Raw genomic sequence first — 21,972 nt, 5'->3', positions numbered from 1 at the left:
GAAAGTAAAAAAAAAATATTCCAATTTCCAATAGTCGTAAAACAAAAGTTGTTTTTTATGACATCAGAAAGGTGTGTATAGGTGGTTGTTAATGAACCAAAAAATAACCCTGTATAGTGGTCTTATTCTAGGGCGGGAGCCTCCACTGCTAAAGAAATAAATTATATTTTTAAAATTTTTAAAATAGACGAAATCGATACATTAACGATACTTTTACGATAAATTTTATGTTGTGTGAACAACTAAGAATGCTGACGATCGTGCAAACTGGAGGGAGACATATAGGAAAGTGGCCTCTGGGCTCCAACGCTCCACGGCTGAGGAAGAACTGGGAACACGCTCTATTGACACGGTGAAGTCAACACCATTATATTTAACACAACACAATATATTCACTTCGCTACCTTCAAACAAAAAGAAACTTGATTTCCCTATATATCATACTCTTCATGCGAAATAAAACGTTATATTTAATGCAAAAAGGACGATTTTCCCTCGCCCCTGAATAAAATATCGCTCTCATAACTTTTCATAAGGAAAATGTAAGGATTTTGTTTGATAGTTGGCCGTTTCTCATAGATTCTCTATAATTTAATAAAAATCTCCCTTCCGGGAGCAAATAGATTGATGCATATTAAGTTTGTTCCATATTCTCACACTGAGAAAGTTGAAAATATAACGGTATTATCTTAGACAATGGACTCTGGGTTTCGGGGCGTTACAGCCGCGTAACAGGCGAGTAGGAAAGGTTACTTAATATTGTTTTCCTTATTAAATAAGAGATTTGGGCATAGAACAAACATTCATTAGTAAATTTGACGGGGACAACCGTCATCCCTAGTGATGTAGCTAAGTAATTATATCGATATCGATAGATTGCAAAAATAAATTTAACATTTTTAATTCGACAAGTTATAATGCATCAGCAAAACGAGCGAGGTCTACAATTCTACTTGGGGCAAAAATACGTTTTTTGTATGTATGTGTGTTGTTTGTAACGCGATAACTTTCGAACCGTTGCGTTGGTCCGATTTTGATGATATTTAAAAGGTACGTAGGATCTGCCAATAGAATTTTTAAATTCGAGGGGCAACAAAATCGGTGAAGTCGTTTTTGAAATATTCACAATTTTGTAAAAAAATATTGTGTTCGCGAAATTCAAGTTCGCGGCGAAAAATTTAAAGAAAAAGTAAGTAAGTTTAAATAATTTCAAACTTTCGCGTTTCATTATTTACGGGTACCTATTAAGGCGCACGAGGCGCACGTACCTTCTATACTTGGGACGTTTCGGTCTGTGTTACAACGACCCGTGGTCACCTAGCCATAAGATCACCGAAAAGTCCAAAGTATAAGAGGCACATGCGCGTAATAAGCGGTACAGGGATAGAATTTAACTTGAAATAACACATATACAGCGCCGCAAGTTTCAAATATATTGTCTGTGTGACGAAGCGAAGTTCTTTTACTTGGATGATTTGATTACAGGCACATCGACAGACAGACGGGACAAGTGAAACAAAATAAAAGCTTGTACAATACGATAAAATTGGAGCTCGTGCCAACACGCTGACACGCCGCAGGCAGTAAATGATGTTTATTTCAATATTCGATTGGGAATCAATTAGAGAATTTTAACAATATTCGTATTCGACATTTTAAAATTTTCATTCGTTTTATTTTAATTAGGTAATATTGAGAGTCTGTTGCACTGTTTAAAAAAATATGTAGGGACAAAACACACAGATGAGTTAGCCCTAAAGTGAGTTAGACTCTTGTTTTATGTGATACTAAGTCAACGATACTATATTCTATAAGGAAAAAACGAAAAAAAAATATTTCTTAGGTAGATGATAGATTAACCTTGTTTGAGAATGATATTGTTACTACTTGGCTGTTAAGGCTTTTTATCACTTCGTAAGGATATTAATATTCTAGGTAGTAATCGTAGGTAAGGAACAATCATGGTAGGTCTTTCTGGCATGATAGTGACCGATACTGTTTATATGATGGTCTTTCGAAATGCCATTAGGTTGTAGCTTTTTCGAGAAATTACTACTGTATAACATAAAAATTGACGAGAATGTGCCTGTGAAGGTATAATTTCTGAACAAATGACTTGACTTGGACCACATGCCACAAAATCTCGATATTGTAAATGTACCGATTTTGAGTATTTGTCGATAAATTAAGTCGCATCCCTAGAATTCTAATTAGCAACGGCCGTGTAATGAAATTTTCAAATAGACAGTCGTCGGGGGACGCGTCTGCTAGTTGTGGACTCAACTTTTGTGTTGCAAACACGAGGTCGCGTCTCAAACTTTTACGGCGGTGACAGAATTTGACAGGTTTCGTGGATTGAGTAAATCGCTTATCGCGCTTGACTCAACCATGCTCTTTTCTTTTCCACGTTATTTATTTATTTATATTATCTAATATAAATAAAAAAATAACGTCTTATTATCATAGCAGTTAGCTTACTTATTTTTACCATGGAATAGGGCATATTACGCAAAGCTCAGCGCAGATGGCGCTACTGGTACAACTAAGGTACACAAACATTGCCAATGGAGATAAAAATCGGCAATTTTCAATATTGTTGCAGATTTACGACCAAAAATACCTTCTACGCAATCGTGTTGCGAGTTTAAAGGAAAAAGGAAGGATTTAGTGGATTATCCTGAAAATAATAACACTATTTTAGGTTATGTTCTCCATTATCTGGTCAACTGTGGTCATATAAACTGTGGTCATAAACTTGATTTTGACTGAAGATCTTACCTGTATGAAGTCCATATTTTAATAAGTCTTCACGTGTGGAGTGTTTCGAGCTTCTTTTCGACTGTTTACTGGCGGAAAATTCTACAGCGTGAGGCGTAGTCCATAGTTTTCGAAGTTTTTTTTATCTTATGGAAAACGATTTTTACCAATATTTCGGCACCCGAATATGCTACATTGTTGTATATTTTCACAAACGAATGCTTACATAATGAAAGGATTAATAAAGTATTCTAAAATAAACGTTTTTAACCAACATAGCAAGAGGCGGCAAAGCTTTTGTGTACCTTAGATAGAGTGCTGTACTCTGGCGGGATAAATGTGCAATGATACTCCCTATTAATAGTTACTATGAAGTACTTACTAAATCCATGGGTACCGATTATTTCCCCTGACAGCTGTCAACTGTCAGTTTGTTGATGAGTCTTTGCCGACATTAATTACATCATATGTAAAATTGTACTAATGTCAAATTGAATGTATTATTATATTATCTGTGTACAATTGATAAAGGGTGTAGCTAACGCTATTTAAGCCGCATAAATAACTAGGTACTAGGGCTACAGGGCCCTCTCACTTGTGTAACTAAAATTTGTTAAATGCACAGATACAAGAACATTTTCAATGTTCTTAATATCTGTGGTAAAATGTCATACAATCCTGTGTTTCCCGGGTAAAGACATAAAAACCTGCCATATAAAAAAAATGGGTGAAACTTTTTTTACTTGCAAGATTCGATTACAGACAGACAAACATAGGGATATAAAAGCATGTAAATAAAAATGGTTCAATCAAATTCTTCCACTTCAACTATTCCGATTAATCTCTCTTATGGCGATATGTTCCCATACACTAGAGTAGCGCCATCATATAATAAAGAGATAAGCGTTTGTGAGTTTGTATGTTTGAGGCGGGTAATCTCCGAAACTACCGAACCGATTTCAAAAATTATTTCACCATCAGAAAGGTACATTATCCAAGATTGCTATAGGCTATATTAATCTCAAAATTTCCACGGGAGCGAAGCCCCGGGCAACATCTAGTTACATATATTTCTAAGCAAAACTATAATAAATATAATTACAGATTATGCGACGCTACATAAAGAATTTACGTAGATTATAGTTTTCTATAAAATAATGTGGTCACAGTTCACTAAACGGATTTTGGTGGCCACCGTTTATCGATTTAGTCAACTTTGACTACATTGTGTAATGGAAAACTGTAATACTCATAAAATTATTTAAGTGTGGCATAATATGTCAAGATCATGTTTTATTTTTCGTTAAAAAACATAAGGAATTGTAAAAAACGGGATGGTGGCGCTAGTGTGCGGTAGATAGCGCCTCACGTTTAGTTTACACATCGTGTGGCATCCAAACAGCCTACACGCGTTTCAAACGATTCGTTTGTGAACGATCCTTTTGAAAAAACATGGAAAATATTTTGACATACAGCGTATTCCTGAATGAAAAATGTTATTTTGCAATAAAATGTATCGGTACAAAACTAAGTGAACTTCCGCCCTAAAATAGACCCACAGGATCGGTTGTTTAGTATAGCACTATAGTGAGTGTAGCTCCTTATCTCATACGATGTGTGAGGCGACTCTGTGATACTTGGTTGCTGTTTGTCAACAATAGCAGTCCAAAGGAGAGTTGACGTTTAGTAGGGCCGTAAAAAACAGTCGAATCTTGGCTTCACAGCCCCGAATGAAATGAAATAGATGAGCTTCTTTTATTTTACCATAAATACTTGTTAAACTCCGACTACAGGAGAGAGATTTATAAGTTTTACTTGTCTGTGTATGTCTGTCCGTGGCATCGTAGCAGCTAAACGGCTAAACCGATTTTGATCTAGTTCGTTTTTATTTGGAAGAAAATTCCATCGAGAGTGTTCTTGTCTATGTTTGAAAGTGTGTGTTCAGCAGAAACTGTCAAAAATGATGCCAAAATTAAGGAGTCGGGGGTTAATTATATTAATTTTTGATATAGTTTTTATATCATTAATTGGGGAAAGAGAAAAATTAACGGTAGACACCATTGTCTACATAGACGATTTAAGTAATAATGAATGTTCGTCCATAAGTTGGATATAGACCTGATTCCTTGTTCCCTTTTAGCACAGGACAGCAATCTGAAACAAGAGAAACAATATATATATATATATATATACAATGGAATTATAATAATACTCGAGTATTAACTATAACCTATGCAATAAAAGGAAGGAAGTTCTTTTTGATTGAGTATTTTTTTCTACCTGTACCCTGCCTTAGATTTAACGTCCCTATACCATTTAGTTTTTAAAACTCACACCGAGTTTGAAAACCAAAGCGAATGAATCATTTAAAATATAATTGTTTTTAGTAATACTGCGTATTGCGCTACGCCGTAACCGAATTACGCGTTTCTATCGGCTACGACGCACGCTACGGCAGACTCTACGAGGTACAGATCGACTACGAGATCTCGGCCAGAGTTCCGCGCTGCTGTCGAATATAGGTCCTAATATATTTATTTATTTATTTATTTATTTATTTATTTATTTATTTATTTATTTATTTATTTATTTATTTATTTATTTATTTATTTATTTATTTATTTTTTTATTTATTTTTTTATTTATGTATTTATTTATTTATTTATTTATTTATTTATTTATTTATTTATTTATTTATTTATTTATTTATTTATTTATTTATTTATTTATTTATTTATTTATTTATTTATTTATTTATTTATTTATTTATTTATTTATTTATTTATTTATTGAAATTACTTTTGTAGCTAGTAGATGCGAAATATGTGTTTTTTGTTTATTTTGTACTAGCTTTTGCCGGCGGCTTCGCCCGCGTGACTTACTCTGCGATAGCGGAGTCATTTAGGGGTTGATTTTTGCAAAAAGCATAGGCTACTGCCTATGTTTGAAATGAGATCTTTAATTACATGCATACTTACAAGATGTCATCAAAATCGGTCAAGCGGTTTCGCCGTGAAAGCGGAACATACAGACAGACTTTCGCATTTATAATATTAGTATATGAATATTATTATCGTATGCTACAGCACGATGGCGTACGTTGCGCATGTTCCAAATTTCTCCTCAGACAATTTTGTTGAGAGTGAACAAGAGCAACGCACGCACGTAGTTGACATATTTGTGTGTCCTCTGAGTGAATTCACAAAAGTATCTAAGCAGTTATACCAACTAATGTTATAAACGCGAAAGTAAGTTTGTTTCTTACCCCTTCACGCTTAATCTCAAGCGATCTTCTTGAAATTTAGGATATAGGACCATTTCATCCTGCAAAAATGACGGCTGCCGTTGGAATTTCAAGCGGGCGGAGCCGCGGGCGAAAGCTAGTATGATGTAAAGGTCATTAGTTAGTATTTTAGTCAGGGTTTATCGTAGCCATTCTTTTAAAAAATATTAAAAAAATAACAATAATAATATAGTTAAGCTACATAAATAAATAAATAAATATATTAGGACTAATCACACAGATTGAGCTAGCCTCAAAGTAAGTTCGAGACTTGTGTTATGGGATACTAACTGAACGATACTATATTTTATAACAAATACATATATATCCAGTCAGCCAATCAGAAAAAGATCATTTTCCATCATGACCCGACCGGGAATCGAACCCGGGACCTCTCGGTTCAGTGGCAAGAACTTTACCACTACGCCACCAAGATTGACAAAAAAGTACTTAGTTGTTTTGCTAAAATCACAATTTGATCTGTCAGAATGAGTTTTTATAAGTATTGCGCTCCATCCCTCAGCCTTTGTTCAAGGAATTGGCAAAACTCCTATCCTTAGCTCGTCTAGAAAACTAGAAATCCAAGCTTGGCAGAACTTAACACTTGAAGATATATATACATACAACAACTACTGCAGGATAATTTCCTAAAATATACAATATTACCATCTCCACTCGAACACTTTAAAATGAACTTTATTGCAATGGAATAAATACTAATTTTGCACTAAAATTCTTAACCTTACATAATATTTGTGTTATGGGATGCTAACTCAACGATACTATGAATATTATTTAATTTATCTCTATTATAATGAATAATTGTTTATCATCACGCTTATTCATTACATAACACTCGTTATTAGAAAATTAAAGTAAATCTAAGTATATTTCGCTTCTGTAACGCGGGAATAGTTGACAATTTCAAATATTCTTATTGAACCTTTAAATGTATTGTCGTGTTCCCGGCTATCCTACAATACATACAAAATTTTTGACAAAGTTAACATTTCAAACTTTATCTACGTAACACGTTAATTTCTAAAACATAATGAACTATTTACTATATAACCTCTAACATCTAAATATGTTTAGTAAAAAAAAGCCAGGATTATACAAACATAAACTTCACGATATTGCATATGTATGTGCGACCTACGAACAAAGGAGCGTGTACAGCGCATGCGCGGGAGAACGAGACGGCACATCGGTCGAAACGGTCGTCCGTATCCTTGCTCCAAGCGAGAGAGGGACAGACATAGTCATAAATTTGCACGAAGTGGAATCTTGTGTTGTATGTGTGTGTTGTCACATGTATGTGTGTTCAGGATTGCTGAATACTAGAATGTTAAGTTTAGCTATGACTTATAAAGGTTATCTAATATAGATTCATGCTTACTAATATTATTAAATGCGAAAGTAAGTTTGTTTGTTACCTCTTCACGCTCTATCTACTCAACCGATCTTGTTGAAATTTTGCATACATGTAGTTTGAAGTACGGTACCTTTCATCTCGGAAAAATAACAGTTTATAATATATTAATATAATAAATAAATTTTCAAAAAAATTACATTTCTGACACAAGCTTCCATTATTGTCAGAGATCTTTTGGCATTAAATGTGTGACAAAAACATGTAGGTACAGTAAACCGTTGAGGAGTTCCCACGTCTGGAGACGTTCTTGGGTGTACCATCAGGTCATGCTTATCATAATATTACATTGTCATCCAAACTAAACGTGTGTACAAAATTACAGCTCAATCGGTTAAAGATATCTGGTGTATTAAGATCGTATAAGGCTCTGTTCGCCTCGCAGTACGCGTGACGTCACATCTTAAACAAAGCAATTGCTCCCATTGTGATCCCAATCCCTAATCCCATCTATATTTAATAAGTAAGCTTGTTTTAAGGGGCGGATCTAGTTTAACCAGTACCCTGGGTAAATTTTCTACGGCGCCCCTTATCCTTACCTACATCCATACCCTTATTTTCTTAAAACTATATTCGGCAAACGAGCTTGCGGTATGTCAAAGGACGACCTCGGTGGCGCAGTGGTAAAGTTCTTGCCACTGAACCGAGAGGTCCCGGGTTCGATCTCCTGTCGGGTCATGATGGAAAATTATCTTTTTCTGATTGGCCCGGGTCTTGGATGTTTATCTATATATGTATTTGTTATAAAATATAGTAACGTTGAGTTAGTATCCCGTAACACAAGTCTCGAACTTACTTTAGGGCTAGCTCAATCTGTGTGATTTGTCCTAATATATTTATTTATTTAAATGGTAAACAAATACCTACTACGGATCACCGATGTGTTACCGGGTATCTGTTAAAGCCATAAACTCTTTTCTTGCAGTAGTTTGTAGCTTGAGAGAAATAACTGTTTAATATAAAAATTGACGTGAAAAAGTCCTTGTGAAGATTTAATTTCTATGAATTTTGAATTTGAATTTGAACTTGAAAACCTCAATGTCGACACCATTAGGGAACACTGCTGAAAATTATAATTATTATATTAGAAGCGGTGGTGGTGTAATGGATCGAAAGGTCTCAGGTTCGTATCCTACTCGTGCCATATGACATTGTATACCAATTTGACTCATGTATTCCGTTGAAGGAAGACATCGTGATCGGAAACCTGCACACTGGTTGATAATTAACTTGTGTGTGAAATGGAGAAGGCAAAGGCAAACCACTCCTTTAATAATACCAAGAAAGTTGTTGTGCGTGTTTCATTCCACGTAATAACCAGTACCCTCAGCCATGAGGAATACTACTATGAAGAAGAATACGCAATTACACTGAATTCGACGACCTTGGTGGCGCAGTGGTAAAGTTCTTGCCTCTGAACCGAGTTCGAACCCCGGTCGGGTCATGATGGAAAATGATCTTTTTCTGATTGGCCCGGGTCTTGGATGTTTATCTATATATGTATTTGTTATAAAATATAGTATTGTTGAGTTAGTATCCCATAACACAAGTCTCGAACTTACTTTGGGGCTAGCTCAATCTGTGTGATTTGTCCTAATATATTTATTTATTTATTATTTATTTAATGATTGTAAATGTACGTCTTTGCTTGTGTGTTAAACATTATTATAAAATGCGTTGCCTTAGGTACTTAATAAGTAATGTTTGAGTGATAAAATGACGTCCGATGTAATGTGCGGTGACACATACGGCACCCCTTTGTGTCCACTGCCCTGGGCGGTAGCTCAATCACGTCCTGCACAGTACTACTTGTTTGTGTTTCCAATAAAACCATTTTAATATTTAATTACTTCAAAATTGTGCTTAACTAGAGTTTGGTCCCACGGTGTTGAAACTATCGGTTTTAAGGCGTTATGGGAAATTGGCCACTCAATATAACGATATAAAGCTCATTTTATCTTGACGCCTATGTGGTTTTGTATGTTAGGGCTAAAAATAAAACTGAATTTTTAAGATGAATTTAACTTAATCTTAACACGTTAATTTCGAAAGTCCTTTTTCAATTCCCTATTGTTTAATAACTTTTGCCCACAACTTCGTATGTGAGTAAAAATCCGTTTCCCGTGGGAATTTCAGGAAATCCCTTCTCAGTTCTCCCCTACACTGTCCTAGGAACCTACACACCAAATTTCAGCTTTCTACGCCCAGTAGTTTCGGCTGTGCGTTGTCTGTCAGTCAGTCACACAGTAACGCAAGAGTTTTAAATATAGATTAATATCCCTTTAATAAATAACAGAGAATTAGAATAGAGTTGTCTTACTTTAGGGCGGAACCACACGACACAACAATACTAATGAATCCATTTATTTTAATACTTAACCCCAATTAAACCTTAACTATATTCGCCGAATTTTATGCAAACACGTTCTAACACATTAACCCAAATAGCACCCTTATTAACAAAGCATAACGGTCTATATTCATAGAGGTGTAACGTCATGTGTAGTCGACTGTACAACTGTTGGTTTTAATAACCAAAAGGCATCGTTATAATGGGGATTTTTAGTGGGTAAATTGTATGGGAAATAGGAATTAATTTCAATTGTGCGCAATCCAAATGGTGCGTAATTAAAACTTTAACAATATAAAATAGTTATGATCAAATAGTTGTTTCCTTATCTTTATTTATATTATTACTAGCTGCGCCCCGGGGCTTCGCTCCAGTGGCAATTTCGGGATAAAAAGTACCCTATGTGTTATTCCAGGTTATATTCTACCCGTGTATACAAACTCACAAATGCTTACTCACCTCTTTATAATAATAACTAGATGTTGCCCGGGACTTCGCTCCCGTGGGAATTTTGAGATAAAATATAGCCTATAGCAATCTTGAATAATGTACCTTTTTTGAAATCGGTTCGGTAGTTTCGGAGATTACCCGCCTCAAACATACAAACTCACAAACGCTTACCTCTTTATAATATAGTATAGATAATAAAACAAAGTCCTCTGTGGCATCTGTCTGTCAATATATTAGCGATAAACTTTAAAAAATTGTCGCGTTTTCACCAAGAGACCGTGTGATTCCTGAGGCAGGTTTCTTCTTCATAGTCTGTATTCCTCATGGCTGAGGGTCGTGGTTATTACGTGGAATGAAACACACACAACAACTTTCTTGGCATTATTAATGGAGTGGTTTGCCATTGTTTTCTCCAATTCACACACTAGTTAATAAGAACCAACCAGTGTGCAAGTTTCCTCGCGATGTTTTCCTTCACCGAAAGCAAGTGGTGGTCGATTAAAACTACTATACATGAGTCAGATTGGTGTACAAACCCATGTGGCACGAGTAGGATTCGAAACTGGGACTTATCGATCCACAGGCTGGCGTCTTAACCATTACACCACCACCGCTTCGAGGCAGGTTTAAGCGTATATAATTTGTTTTTACACGAGCGAAGTCGGGACGGCTTAACCATTTTCATACTTTTTTTGGTCCCCTTTTGAGCTACAGTCTTAAGAGAATTTATTATGATTAAAGCTTGTATAATACACCCCTTTCAGCTCTTTAAATTGACAAGCCATATCCCTCATAAGGTGTCAAGTGTTGGAACATTTTACGAAATATTTCACGGGTTCTTAGCGTCACGGTGAAATTGATCTCTATGTACACAGAAATGTGATTATCAGCTTTATAGAAGTGTAATATCTACTATCACTATCACCACGTATAGTATAAAACAAATTAGCTTACTGCTGTCTGTCCCTATGTATGCTTCGATCTTTAAAACTACGCAACGGATTTTGAGGCGGGTCTTTTGAATAGACAGTTTAGTTTCTGATAAAGGTTTAGAAGTATAATTTATTACGGTTTTACCCGAGCGAAGTCAGGACGGACCGCACAAAAAATATGTCTGTGATTCTACCAAGGCGGTATAATAATGCCACTTCTATTTGGTTGACATTATTTTAAATTCTGTGCCAAAACCCTTCTTGTTCAAGTACTTTCTCGTTCATGATACCTCTCTGTTTGACATACTTAAATTGGTAGCTTAATATAGTCTCTTCATAAGTATGGCTTTATTTTTCATTATATAAAAGCATATCTTACTAATCTATATATAATATATCAATCTATACTACTATTATAAAGAGGTAAGCGTTTGTGAGTTTGTATGTTTGAGGCTGATAATCTCCGAAACTACTGAACCGATTTCAAAAATTATTTCACATTTGAAAGGTATATTATCCAAGATTGCTATAGGTTATATTTTATCTTATAATTCTCACGGGAGCGGAGCCCCGGGCAACATCTAGTACATATAATAAAACTATAAGTGGGCTATGTCGGTACATAGGAATTATTAAAGAAAAACAATTATTTGGGGTCCTTATGGGACTGATAGCAGCCAAGGAAATCATATCCTTACTACCTTACTCACGACGACATTTTGACGACCTCGGTGGCGCAGTGGTAAAGTGCTTGCCTTTGAACCGAGAGGTCCCGGGTTCGATCCCCGGTCGTGCCATGATGGAAAATGATCTTTTTCTGATTGTCCCGGGTCTTGGATGTTTATCTACATATGTATTTGTTATAAAATATAGAATCGTTGAGTTAGTATCCCATAACACAAGTCTCGAACTTACTTTGAGGCTAGCTCAATCTGTGTTGATTTGTCCTAATATTATTTATTTAATATTATAATTTTTCATTTATTTATGGGACTGATAGAAGCCCAGTAAATCATGTCCTTACTACCTTACACACGGCCCACATTACCATACACATTATAGAACTTAAAAAAGCGCTGACTGGAAGCCATAAAGCTGGGGCATATTCTAAAGGTGTTGACCGTTTATGGGCAAATAAAAGAGAGTTTTAGAGTTTATGTATACGTAGACGTTTGGTATAATACGGTTAATTTAACTATAAATATAATAAAACTGTAAGCGGGCTATATCTGTACATGGTAAGAGATATTATGCCAGTTTATATTGGAGCCCAAATATGTTTAGACTATTTGTTTTTTAGTCTGTATGTAATAATTTGATTCAGTCTTCACAGTTGTACAGCGGAAGAACTTAAAATCTGATATAGGTTTCATCGCATTACTGAGAAATTGAGAACCAGAGATATTGACAGTAATATATTAAGAGCGAATGTAAAAAATAACGCGAAGCCAGTTTATTAAGTCTAATTACGACTATAGCTGCGCCCCGGGGCTTCGCTCCCGTGGGAATTTCGGGATATAAAGTACCCTGTGTGTTATTCCAGGTTATATTCTACCCTTGTACCAAATTTCATAACAATCAGAACAATTTTTAATTATCCATACATAGTTTCAACCCCTTATTTGCATCCTTAGGGGATAAATTTTAATAAACCATGAAATACGTATTTTAAAGAGTATAAATTTAAATTTGTATAAAAACCGGAGCTGATTTAAATATTTTTCCAAATACACTTTCAACCCCTATTTCACCCATTCAAGGTTACAATGTTTCAAAATCCCTTAGTGGGTTTAACATTACATTATAAAAATAAGCATCTGTCCAAATTTAACGTTTCTACCATCAGCGGTTGCGGCTGTGCGTTTGTCTGTACCTAAGTTAGTGGGAACTTATTTTATAGGTATATAGATTTGACCCCACGCGAGATCAGAAACCTGTATAATAAACATTTCCCTCCGTTAATAATTAGTCTCAAATTAACTATGGCGCTTATTTTTGAAATACGGGTGGTTCCAATTGCATCCTGAGGACGTTAGCAGTCTCCGTTGTGGATGGCTTTTGTGAGTAGGGTGATTCATACTCATTATATACGTTCGACTCGTGTGATCTTTCGGGATTATTCTTGTGTTAATTTATTTATGTTAATTGTATTTTTTTTTCATTTTTATCATTCTAGGTGAAGATGTACTGACAAAATATGGATTTTTGAGTGTTATCTGAAAGTAATGATATTATTATATTTCACACAAAATTAATTTTGAGGAGTTTATTATTATAACGTTAAAATAATTCATAGCGAATGTAGAGGTAGGCTATCTATCACCGTCCACCAACACGCCGATTCCCACGTCCACTAACCGCTGTTTGTGTACCTAAGTGTAAATGTTTGATCGCCGGGATACGAACCAAGACCTCCGGAGTAGTAATCAGCTATCTCTCTCTAATCTCCACATGTTCCCTTCTTGCCATCTTGAAATTTTGAAAATTGAAAAGTGACTCCCGGAAAAAGTAATTATTGAAATTTTGAAAATTGAAAACTGATTCCCGGGAAAGGTATTAGATGTATAATTTATTATGATTTTAACTAAGCAAAGCCGGGTCGGGCCACTAGTTTGTATATAAAGAACCAGCGTGTCCATATTTCCATACTACGATTATAAACGCGACAATCTGTCTGTTAGTCACGCTTTCACGTTACGACTACATATCTCGGCTCATTTTGATGAAATTTAATTCCTAGTTTTACAACGGCATCCAATTGATATTTTAATATAGAGAACCTTAACGTTTAAGCGTCAACATTAAATTGAGATTTAGCGAAATTAAGTATGTAAAGTATGACACGTTTAGCTCGTGTGCGTTAAATGGCGGCATTTCAATCACAGGTACACGGTTCGAATATTAAGTGGTATTATGAAGGGGGAAATCGGGTTTGACGGCTGTCGCACCCCACATGGGGTCTTATGTATATTCTCAGTGGTCTTATGACAACCTCGGTGGCGCAGTGATAAAGTGCTTGCCTCTGAACCGAGAGGTCCCGGGTTCGATCCCTTTGGGCGATAACCCACCATTGCGGATTGACAATGAAACACACAACGGCTTTCATGGTACTATTAATGGTTTGCCATTGCCTTCTCCATTTCACACACATGTTGATAATCAACAAGTGTGCAGGTTTCCTCACGATGTTTTCCTTCGCCGGAAGCAAGTGGTGGTCGATGAAAACTCCTGTACATGAGTCAGATTTGTATAGAAACTCATGTGGCACGTGTAGGATTTGAACCTGGTATATTTTTGTTCACAGGCGGGTGACACAACCCTTTTATGTTATGCGTATTGCAGTGTATAACTAGATAAAAAGCTAGATAAAAACGTGTTGCACTCCGGTACTTGAATATTAACGTTGTGCACTTTTGACGTCTTACGAGAATTTTCGATCAGTCACGTGTCCTGACGCGAGTTTAACATTTTTTACCCATCACACACAAATTGCACAACGCCGCTAAAAGTTTTCAAATTTAAATTCAAATTCAAATCATTTATTCAGAAATTAGACCTTCACAGGCACTTTTTCTCGTCAATTTTTATATTTATAGTTATTTCTCACAAGCTACAAACTACTGGCATTTCGGAACGACCACTGCTGAGAAGAAATGCCGAAAGAAACTCATTTGAACAGTGTTGGTCCCTATCATGCCAGATTGGCTTACCGTTATTGTTTCTTACAATGTTTTTTTTTCTAATAATATATAAAAGTACATAATGTACATAGTCAAAAGGTATATCAAAACAGGTTATGATTGTGATGCTTTTATTACGAGTGCTGATTAATATATATATATATATATATATATATATATATATATATATATATATATATATATATATATATATATATATATATATATATATATATCGATGTGAAATACAATTAACTTACATGAAAATATATGAGAAACGAGATGACCAGTTCCCTCTGGCAGCACCCGTTCACGAGTTGACGCATGGGACAGTACTTCATAAACTACCCTTTCATTCGACACTAGTCCTTCTGTTTTTGGCAATATTGCTTGTTCTTTGAGTGATGGGCAATTTCACCCTTCCCAATCGTTACTAATGTCACTCCCCCGCGTCTGCTAACTCGGTCTAGTGAAAATAGGTCGTTTAGTTAGCGTATAATTGTTTTTGCAACCGTAATGAAAGATAAACGGCTCGAAAAATGTCCTTAATAATATAAAACAAAGTCCACTGTCGCGTCTGTCTGTCCGCGATAAACTCAAAAACGAGTGTATGCCAATAATGATCCCTTAGATAGTTCCTGGAAGGGGAATTATTTTAATTTAGTATAAGCCGATCAATTGCGGCGGTGAACCGAACGGTCCCGTGTTACAATGATCTTAAAGTAATTACAATCAGTGCTTATAACTTAGTCACCTCGTGCAGGTATTGGGAATTGCGGCGCCTCTGTATTATAATATTAGTAGACATTAACATTTGTAGTCATGTTATAATAATTATCATATAATATATCTATATTCTGTACTCGTCATATAAATATACATTTTTATGAAAGGTTTATATTTATTGTTAGTAATTGTATTTATTATTCTATATATGAATTCGTTTATAGAGTAAGCTCTAAATTACAAGGTGGTCTTTACGTTTTTTTTAAATATTCGTGGGTAATTTAATATATAATTTTATAGCCATACTGTATGGGCTATTTTTCAACTGAAACAAGGTGCAAGTACTTTTTAGTGGACCGCGGCCAACCTAGGGTTTACCAGTTACCCTGCACCGACAGGGGTTACGGGGAACTGGGTGAAATGGTCCCAGTAAGAGTAAATATAAATAAATAAATATATTAGGACAAATCACACAGATTGAGCTAGCCCCAAAGTAAGTTCGAGACTTGTGTTATGGGATACTAACTCAACGATACTATATTTTATAACAAATACATATATAGATAAACATCCAAGACACGGGCCAATCAGAAAAAGATCATTTTCCATCATGACCCGACCGGGGATCGAACCCGGGACCTCTCGGTTCAGTGGCAAGAACCTTGCCACTGCGCCACCGAGGTCGTCAAAGAGAGGACTGATCCCGTCTGGGGCTCGCACAGGCATCCCTAAAAGTAATAATAATGAACCAATGACTACTATATCGCGTTAATTGAGGCGAGTTTGCCATGAATTTGGATATGTATGCTGACGAATGTGGCCATTTCACATGATTAAACGATCTTTAGTGAATTAAGTCAGTATTGTACATCGTTATACTACATAGCAGCGCTGTCGAATAATCGATAACGTTCATCGGATGATGCTGCGACTATCGACAGTGATAGTCGCAGCGTCTGATATCTCTTTCTGATATCTATAATAAATTTATGACTATATAATATGTATATACACACTTAAGCTATTTGTTAAAATTAAAAATTAAAACTAAAATAAAAACTATTAAATTAATTTAAATAAAGAATTGACACTAAATCGCCGACGTCGTCCGGTAAAGTTCCTAGAAGGCTGGCGACATTTCCTCTTTGTATAATAAATCGTTGCAGGATCAGTCGATTGTCCTGAACTGTCTTGTGGAATGTATTATAAAAATTTTAGATCTCGTACGTTTATTCAGAGTCCATAATGCTTTAACAAATTATCGAAGTAATACTTTTCTCCTGCGTGCGTGTAATAGCGTAAATAATCTGGTTAGCAATTCTGATATTGATATGTTTAACTGTAGTGTGTGTCATCGATAAGATGCTATTTAACTTTCAAAATTAAATTGTAATCTTGTGGTAATTAGAACTTGATTATGTGTATGGTCTACAGTTTTGCATTGACGCTCTAAATTAGTTTTTATCTAAGTATTTCTGTAATTACCAACGGGAACCTATGATAGGCTTCTTGTAACCCAATGATGTATATCTAGTTTTAAGAATGCAATTTGTTGGTTCTCCTTGAACATGTAAATAAATCGATACTTGCTGCATCTTTTTGGATTGTTATGTCTATATATATATATACAATATTAGACCGGTATGTGGTCGCTATATCTTTTTATAGCCTAGTTGAGTTGAGGTCTAACTATGTGGACCAAAGATAAAAGGAATATTGTAACGCCACGCATTATGACCTCTTTAGTCATATCGCGTGCGCGCTGGCATGAGTTTTATTTCTTTCATTCTAAATTCAAAATTTTAAATTATTGCTCCACTTGATATTTTGAAATCACATTTTGACTCATTCATTACCATAACGATATCGGCACGTACCACACGTACGCTGTAATAATAAAATATATATATATATATAATAAAATATCTTAAATTATTTATAGACCCTTGAAGGGTCTGTATTTTATTTATTAATTATATTATTATATAACTGTCTGCCTTTGCCTATTCCTACTCCAACCCTACCCTACCACCTAACAATATGATGTGGACTATAAAAGAAAAATATTTATTTAATCTATGGTGTGGGCGAATGCACTATGTAATGATTTATCGATCATAATTTCAATGTGAATTCCTTCTATGGTAGGTGTTTTATATCAATATCGAAATACATTTAATCCTGATTATTATTATAAATGCGAAAGTAAGTTTGTTTGTTACATCTTCACGCTCTATCTACTCAACGAATCTTGTTGAAATTTTGCATACATATAGTTAGAATTACGTAAAATCCTTTCATCCCGGACTAACTGTTCCTATCAGTATTACACGCGGGTGTAGCCGCGGGCAAGAGCTAGCATTCAGATCTATTATATGTGAAGTCTGTAATCCAGAGCTCAAACTGAATGTTGCAATTCAGCGGATGACCTGATTCAGCTGAGTTTGTGAGCTTGTGGCTGCTAAATCAACTAAAATCACGAGGTGAAGTTAAAATATAGATATCAGAATAAATTCAAAAGCTGTTGCCCGCGACTCCGCTCGCGATACGTGTTTTACGCTAGTTCATTATCTATTTCTATTACAAATTTCATCTATCTGGGTGGATTAGCCGTGGCAGCGTGACAGATAGACTTTCGCATTTATCCTATACTAAATATTTTACTACGATAGGTCATTAACTATTTCTATTATAAATTTCATCAAAATCTATGCGGATTAACCGTGACAACGTAACATATATAATTTCTCATTTATCCTATATAATATTATAAATGCGAAAGTTTAAGAGGATGTATGTGTGTTTGTTACGTAGTTGTAATGTTAAACCCACTAAGAAGGGATTTTGAAAAATATTAACCTTGAATGGGTGAAATAGGGGTTGAAAGTGTATATGGAAAAATATTTAAATCAGAACCGGTTTTTATACAAATTTAAATTTATACTCTTTAAAATATATATTTATTACTTTAAAATACGTATTTCATGGTTTATTAAAATTCATCCGCTAAGGGTTCAAATAAGGGGTTGAAACTTTGTATGGACAATTAAAAATTGTTCTGATTGTTATGTAATTTGGTACACGGGTAGAATGTAACCTGGAACATGTAGGTTACTTTTTATTGCGAAACTTCCATTGGCATTTCGGAACGACCACTGCTTAGACAACTATGTTTAAAAACATTATTTTCTAAGCAGCGATCGTTTTAAACAATATTTGGTCCCCTTTATCACGTCAAGGCCTAATAATATTTCTTTTTTTATTTTTGTAACTCAAGATGGCGAACTATCGGTAAAACAGCTGGTAAAAGCGCCATCTACATTTCAATTATACAAAACTAAACATGTATAATTAGACATGGGATGAAGAAGTATTCCGGGATCAGCGACTCAATAAACAAAAATATTTACCAAACAGTGCGCGGAATGTAACAAAAATGTATTTTTCCTATGTTTCGTGACAAAATCGCGTGCCTCCGCCGGTAATTGTTAAGCTTGTGTTGCAGCGTATGCTACGCGAGCGATAAATTCACACATAATTTGAATATACTTCCATGCTGTTGTGGGAGCGAAAAAAAACGCGTCAGCTGCTTCTCCTCCAGCGGAAATTGTAATAATCAAAAGGATATTCGACTATGAAGAAGGAGAGTATGGGTAAAAACTCACATATAAATTAATTATTATACTAGATGTTGCCCGGGGCTTCGCTTCCGTAGGAATTTTGAGATAAAATATAGCCTATAGCAAACTTGGATAATTTACCTTTCTAATGGTGAAACAATTTTTGAAATCGGTTCGTTAGTTTCGGAGATTACCCGCCTTAAACATACAAACTCACAAACGCTTACCCTTTTATAATAATAATATAGAAGTATAGATAAATACTTTCACACATTTCTATTTAAACTAAAAAGAATGAAGTAAATTGTTACTAACTGAATGACATAGCTCTCCTTCATACGAGCATTTTTTTCTTGTCAGTCTTAAGCTGTCATCGTGCGCAGAAAAACACAAATTACGCCATTTTGTCTAAACGTCAGCCGCGAGCCGGTTCAAGTCAACGTAAATTTTGACGGTGCAACTCACCCTAAGCTGCCGTGCTATAAACTCCAAATACGGATACAATAGATGAACGTGACTGAAAGCAGGAGCTGCCATACAATTTGCTATGTGTCACTATCATTACTATCATTATGAAGAGGTAAGCGTTTGTGAGTTTGTACGTATGAGGTGGGTAATCTCCGAAACTACCGAATCGATTTCAAAAATTCTTTCACCATTAGAAAGTTACATTATCCAAGATTGCTATAGGCTATATTTTTACTCAAAATTCCCACGGGAGCGAAGCCCTGAGCAACATCTAGTCTTAAATAAACAAATACGCATTCGGCGTTTCTAAAGCGGCATGGCCAGACATTTTGACAGCCAGTGGACAACATACCTAAAATATTATAGTCTTCTAAAAGTTGCGTGCCAACTTATCACACCATGCCAGTTAGGAAATATGAAAATTAACGGCGATCACAAGCGGATATGTCTTTTTTTAACCCACGTTGCGAAAAGATGGATGCCTTGAGGGCGAGTCATGTCAGATGAGAGAGAGTGAGAGAGAGAGAGAGAGAGAGAGTTATATGTCTTAACGCTTCGTTCTTAGGAAAAGATTACCCGTACATACAATAATTTGTGTATAATTATTTGTTATATAATTATAACGACCAACGACCTCCGTGGCCTAATGGTCATCACGCCGGACTGCTACACTCGGTCCCGGTTTCGATCCCCGGTCAGGGCAACATGGAATATTACCTTTTTCAGATTGATCCGAGTCTTGGGTGTTTATCTATATATGTATTTGTTATAGAATATAGTATCGTTGAGTTAGTATCCCATAACACAAGTCTCGAACTTACTTTGGGGCTAGCTCAATCTGTGTGATTTTCCCCTATTTATTTATAATATTTTTATATTAATGTAGACGAATATTCCTTAAACTTGACGGGCAACGAAAACCAAGTCGTCCAAGTAGTCTCAACATTAATAATCATGTTTAAACTCCGATAAATGCCGACATCAAAAGTTTCAATCTCCATTTTGTTACATAAAAGCGACAGTGGGTGTGTTTTGCTTCGTCATCGTTAAAGGGTCAAAGCGTTAGTCAGTATTACGATGTCTCATAGAGCGCGCGTTCATTCGGCCATGTTTTACGTAACAGGAAATGAATTTTTGAAAATAATAATGACATGAAAAAATTCTGGAATCAAGCGGGATTTGAACCCGCGCCCCTGTCTATCCGGGACAGTGCTCTGGACCACTGAGCTATGGAGACCGTGCCAGTTCGGCCGAATCAATTCATCTCTTCACGTCTAACGCCGACGTGCAAAAAAAGACGAAAATAAGTTAAAAAGCATGTGTAAAAATTCCATTTAAAAAATCAGGGATCAAATTATGTCTGGCTATGCTTCGTAATCGTGGCAGAAGTGGCAAGTCTCATAGGGTTCTCTGAGTATTTCGACCGCTCCGGCCGCGCTGTTATAATAACAGTTTTCTTAAATACAGATCCATCAATTTTCTTAAATACAGCATGCAAAAATACAGTTTTTGTATGTATGTATGAATGTATGTATGGATATATGTATGTATGCATGTATGTATGTATGTATGTATGTATGTATGTATGTATGTATGTATGTATGTATGTATGTATGTATGTATGTATGTATGTATGTATGTATGTATGTATGTATGTATGTATGTATGTAGGATATGTCACTCCGGAAGGTTTCATCCTTTTGAGTTTGTTCATTACAAACAAAAACCAAAAATACAAATATTTTCTCTTGCAAAATTCTCTGCAAAATACTGTCTCTCTCTTTCTCTCATCCGAGCGTCTGCGAACCGTTCAGTCTCAAAGCGCGCTCTACAAACAAAGCTTATACTACCTCTAAGCCAGCAATGACGAGGGTACGGCCTGCAGGCGAGGACGCGCCACATTGATATTTCCGAAATTAATATCCAAATGTAATTAATAAGTCACTCATTACAAAAGACAGTGGATTACAAAGCGAATTAACATTTTGTTATTGCCCTTTGGGGTTTGGTCCCTTGGGATCTCTTATCTTCCTTGGCTGTGATGCCGCGAAACCTCAATGAAACCTTTCGTTGCCTAATCACCTCTGTCAAGGATTTTCATCGATTAGTGGCCCCGAAAAGGTTCCCTATTTTTACAATTTACAATTTTATGTCATAATTTAACATGGCATACTTTTACTATTGGCGTAATTATTTTAAATATATATTCTTACGCATAATAGTTTACGCATAACAATTTGAACCATAACTAACCTAATTATCCGTCCCATTCTA

At 35.5% G+C, this 21,972-nt stretch overlaps 1 protein-coding gene across 3 annotated transcripts in view; it reads right to left on the bottom strand.

Annotated features, from left to right (window-relative positions):
* LOC128682174 (uncharacterized protein) overlaps positions 1–21,972 on the bottom strand; it is a 189,243-nt gene that overhangs the window by 67,823 nt on the left and 99,448 nt on the right. For 2 of the 3 annotated variants that reach the window (XM_053766753.1, XM_053766755.1), the window contains one exon: positions 4,876–4,911. The exons of the other annotated variant lie outside the window; for it this stretch is intronic. In XM_053766753.1, coding sequence (XP_053622728.1) covers positions 4,876–4,911 — 36 coding nt within the window. The remainder of the gene's footprint in view (positions 1–4,875; positions 4,912–21,972) is intronic. 3 annotated transcript variants of the gene reach the window in all.

Source organism: Plodia interpunctella, chromosome 29, assembly GCF_027563975.2.
Source record: "Plodia interpunctella isolate USDA-ARS_2022_Savannah chromosome 29, ilPloInte3.2, whole genome shotgun sequence".
NCBI lineage: Eukaryota > Metazoa > Arthropoda > Insecta > Lepidoptera > Pyralidae > Plodia > Plodia interpunctella.
The sequence above is the reverse complement of the archived record's forward strand: the minus strand, read 5'-3'. Positions and strand labels throughout refer to the sequence as shown.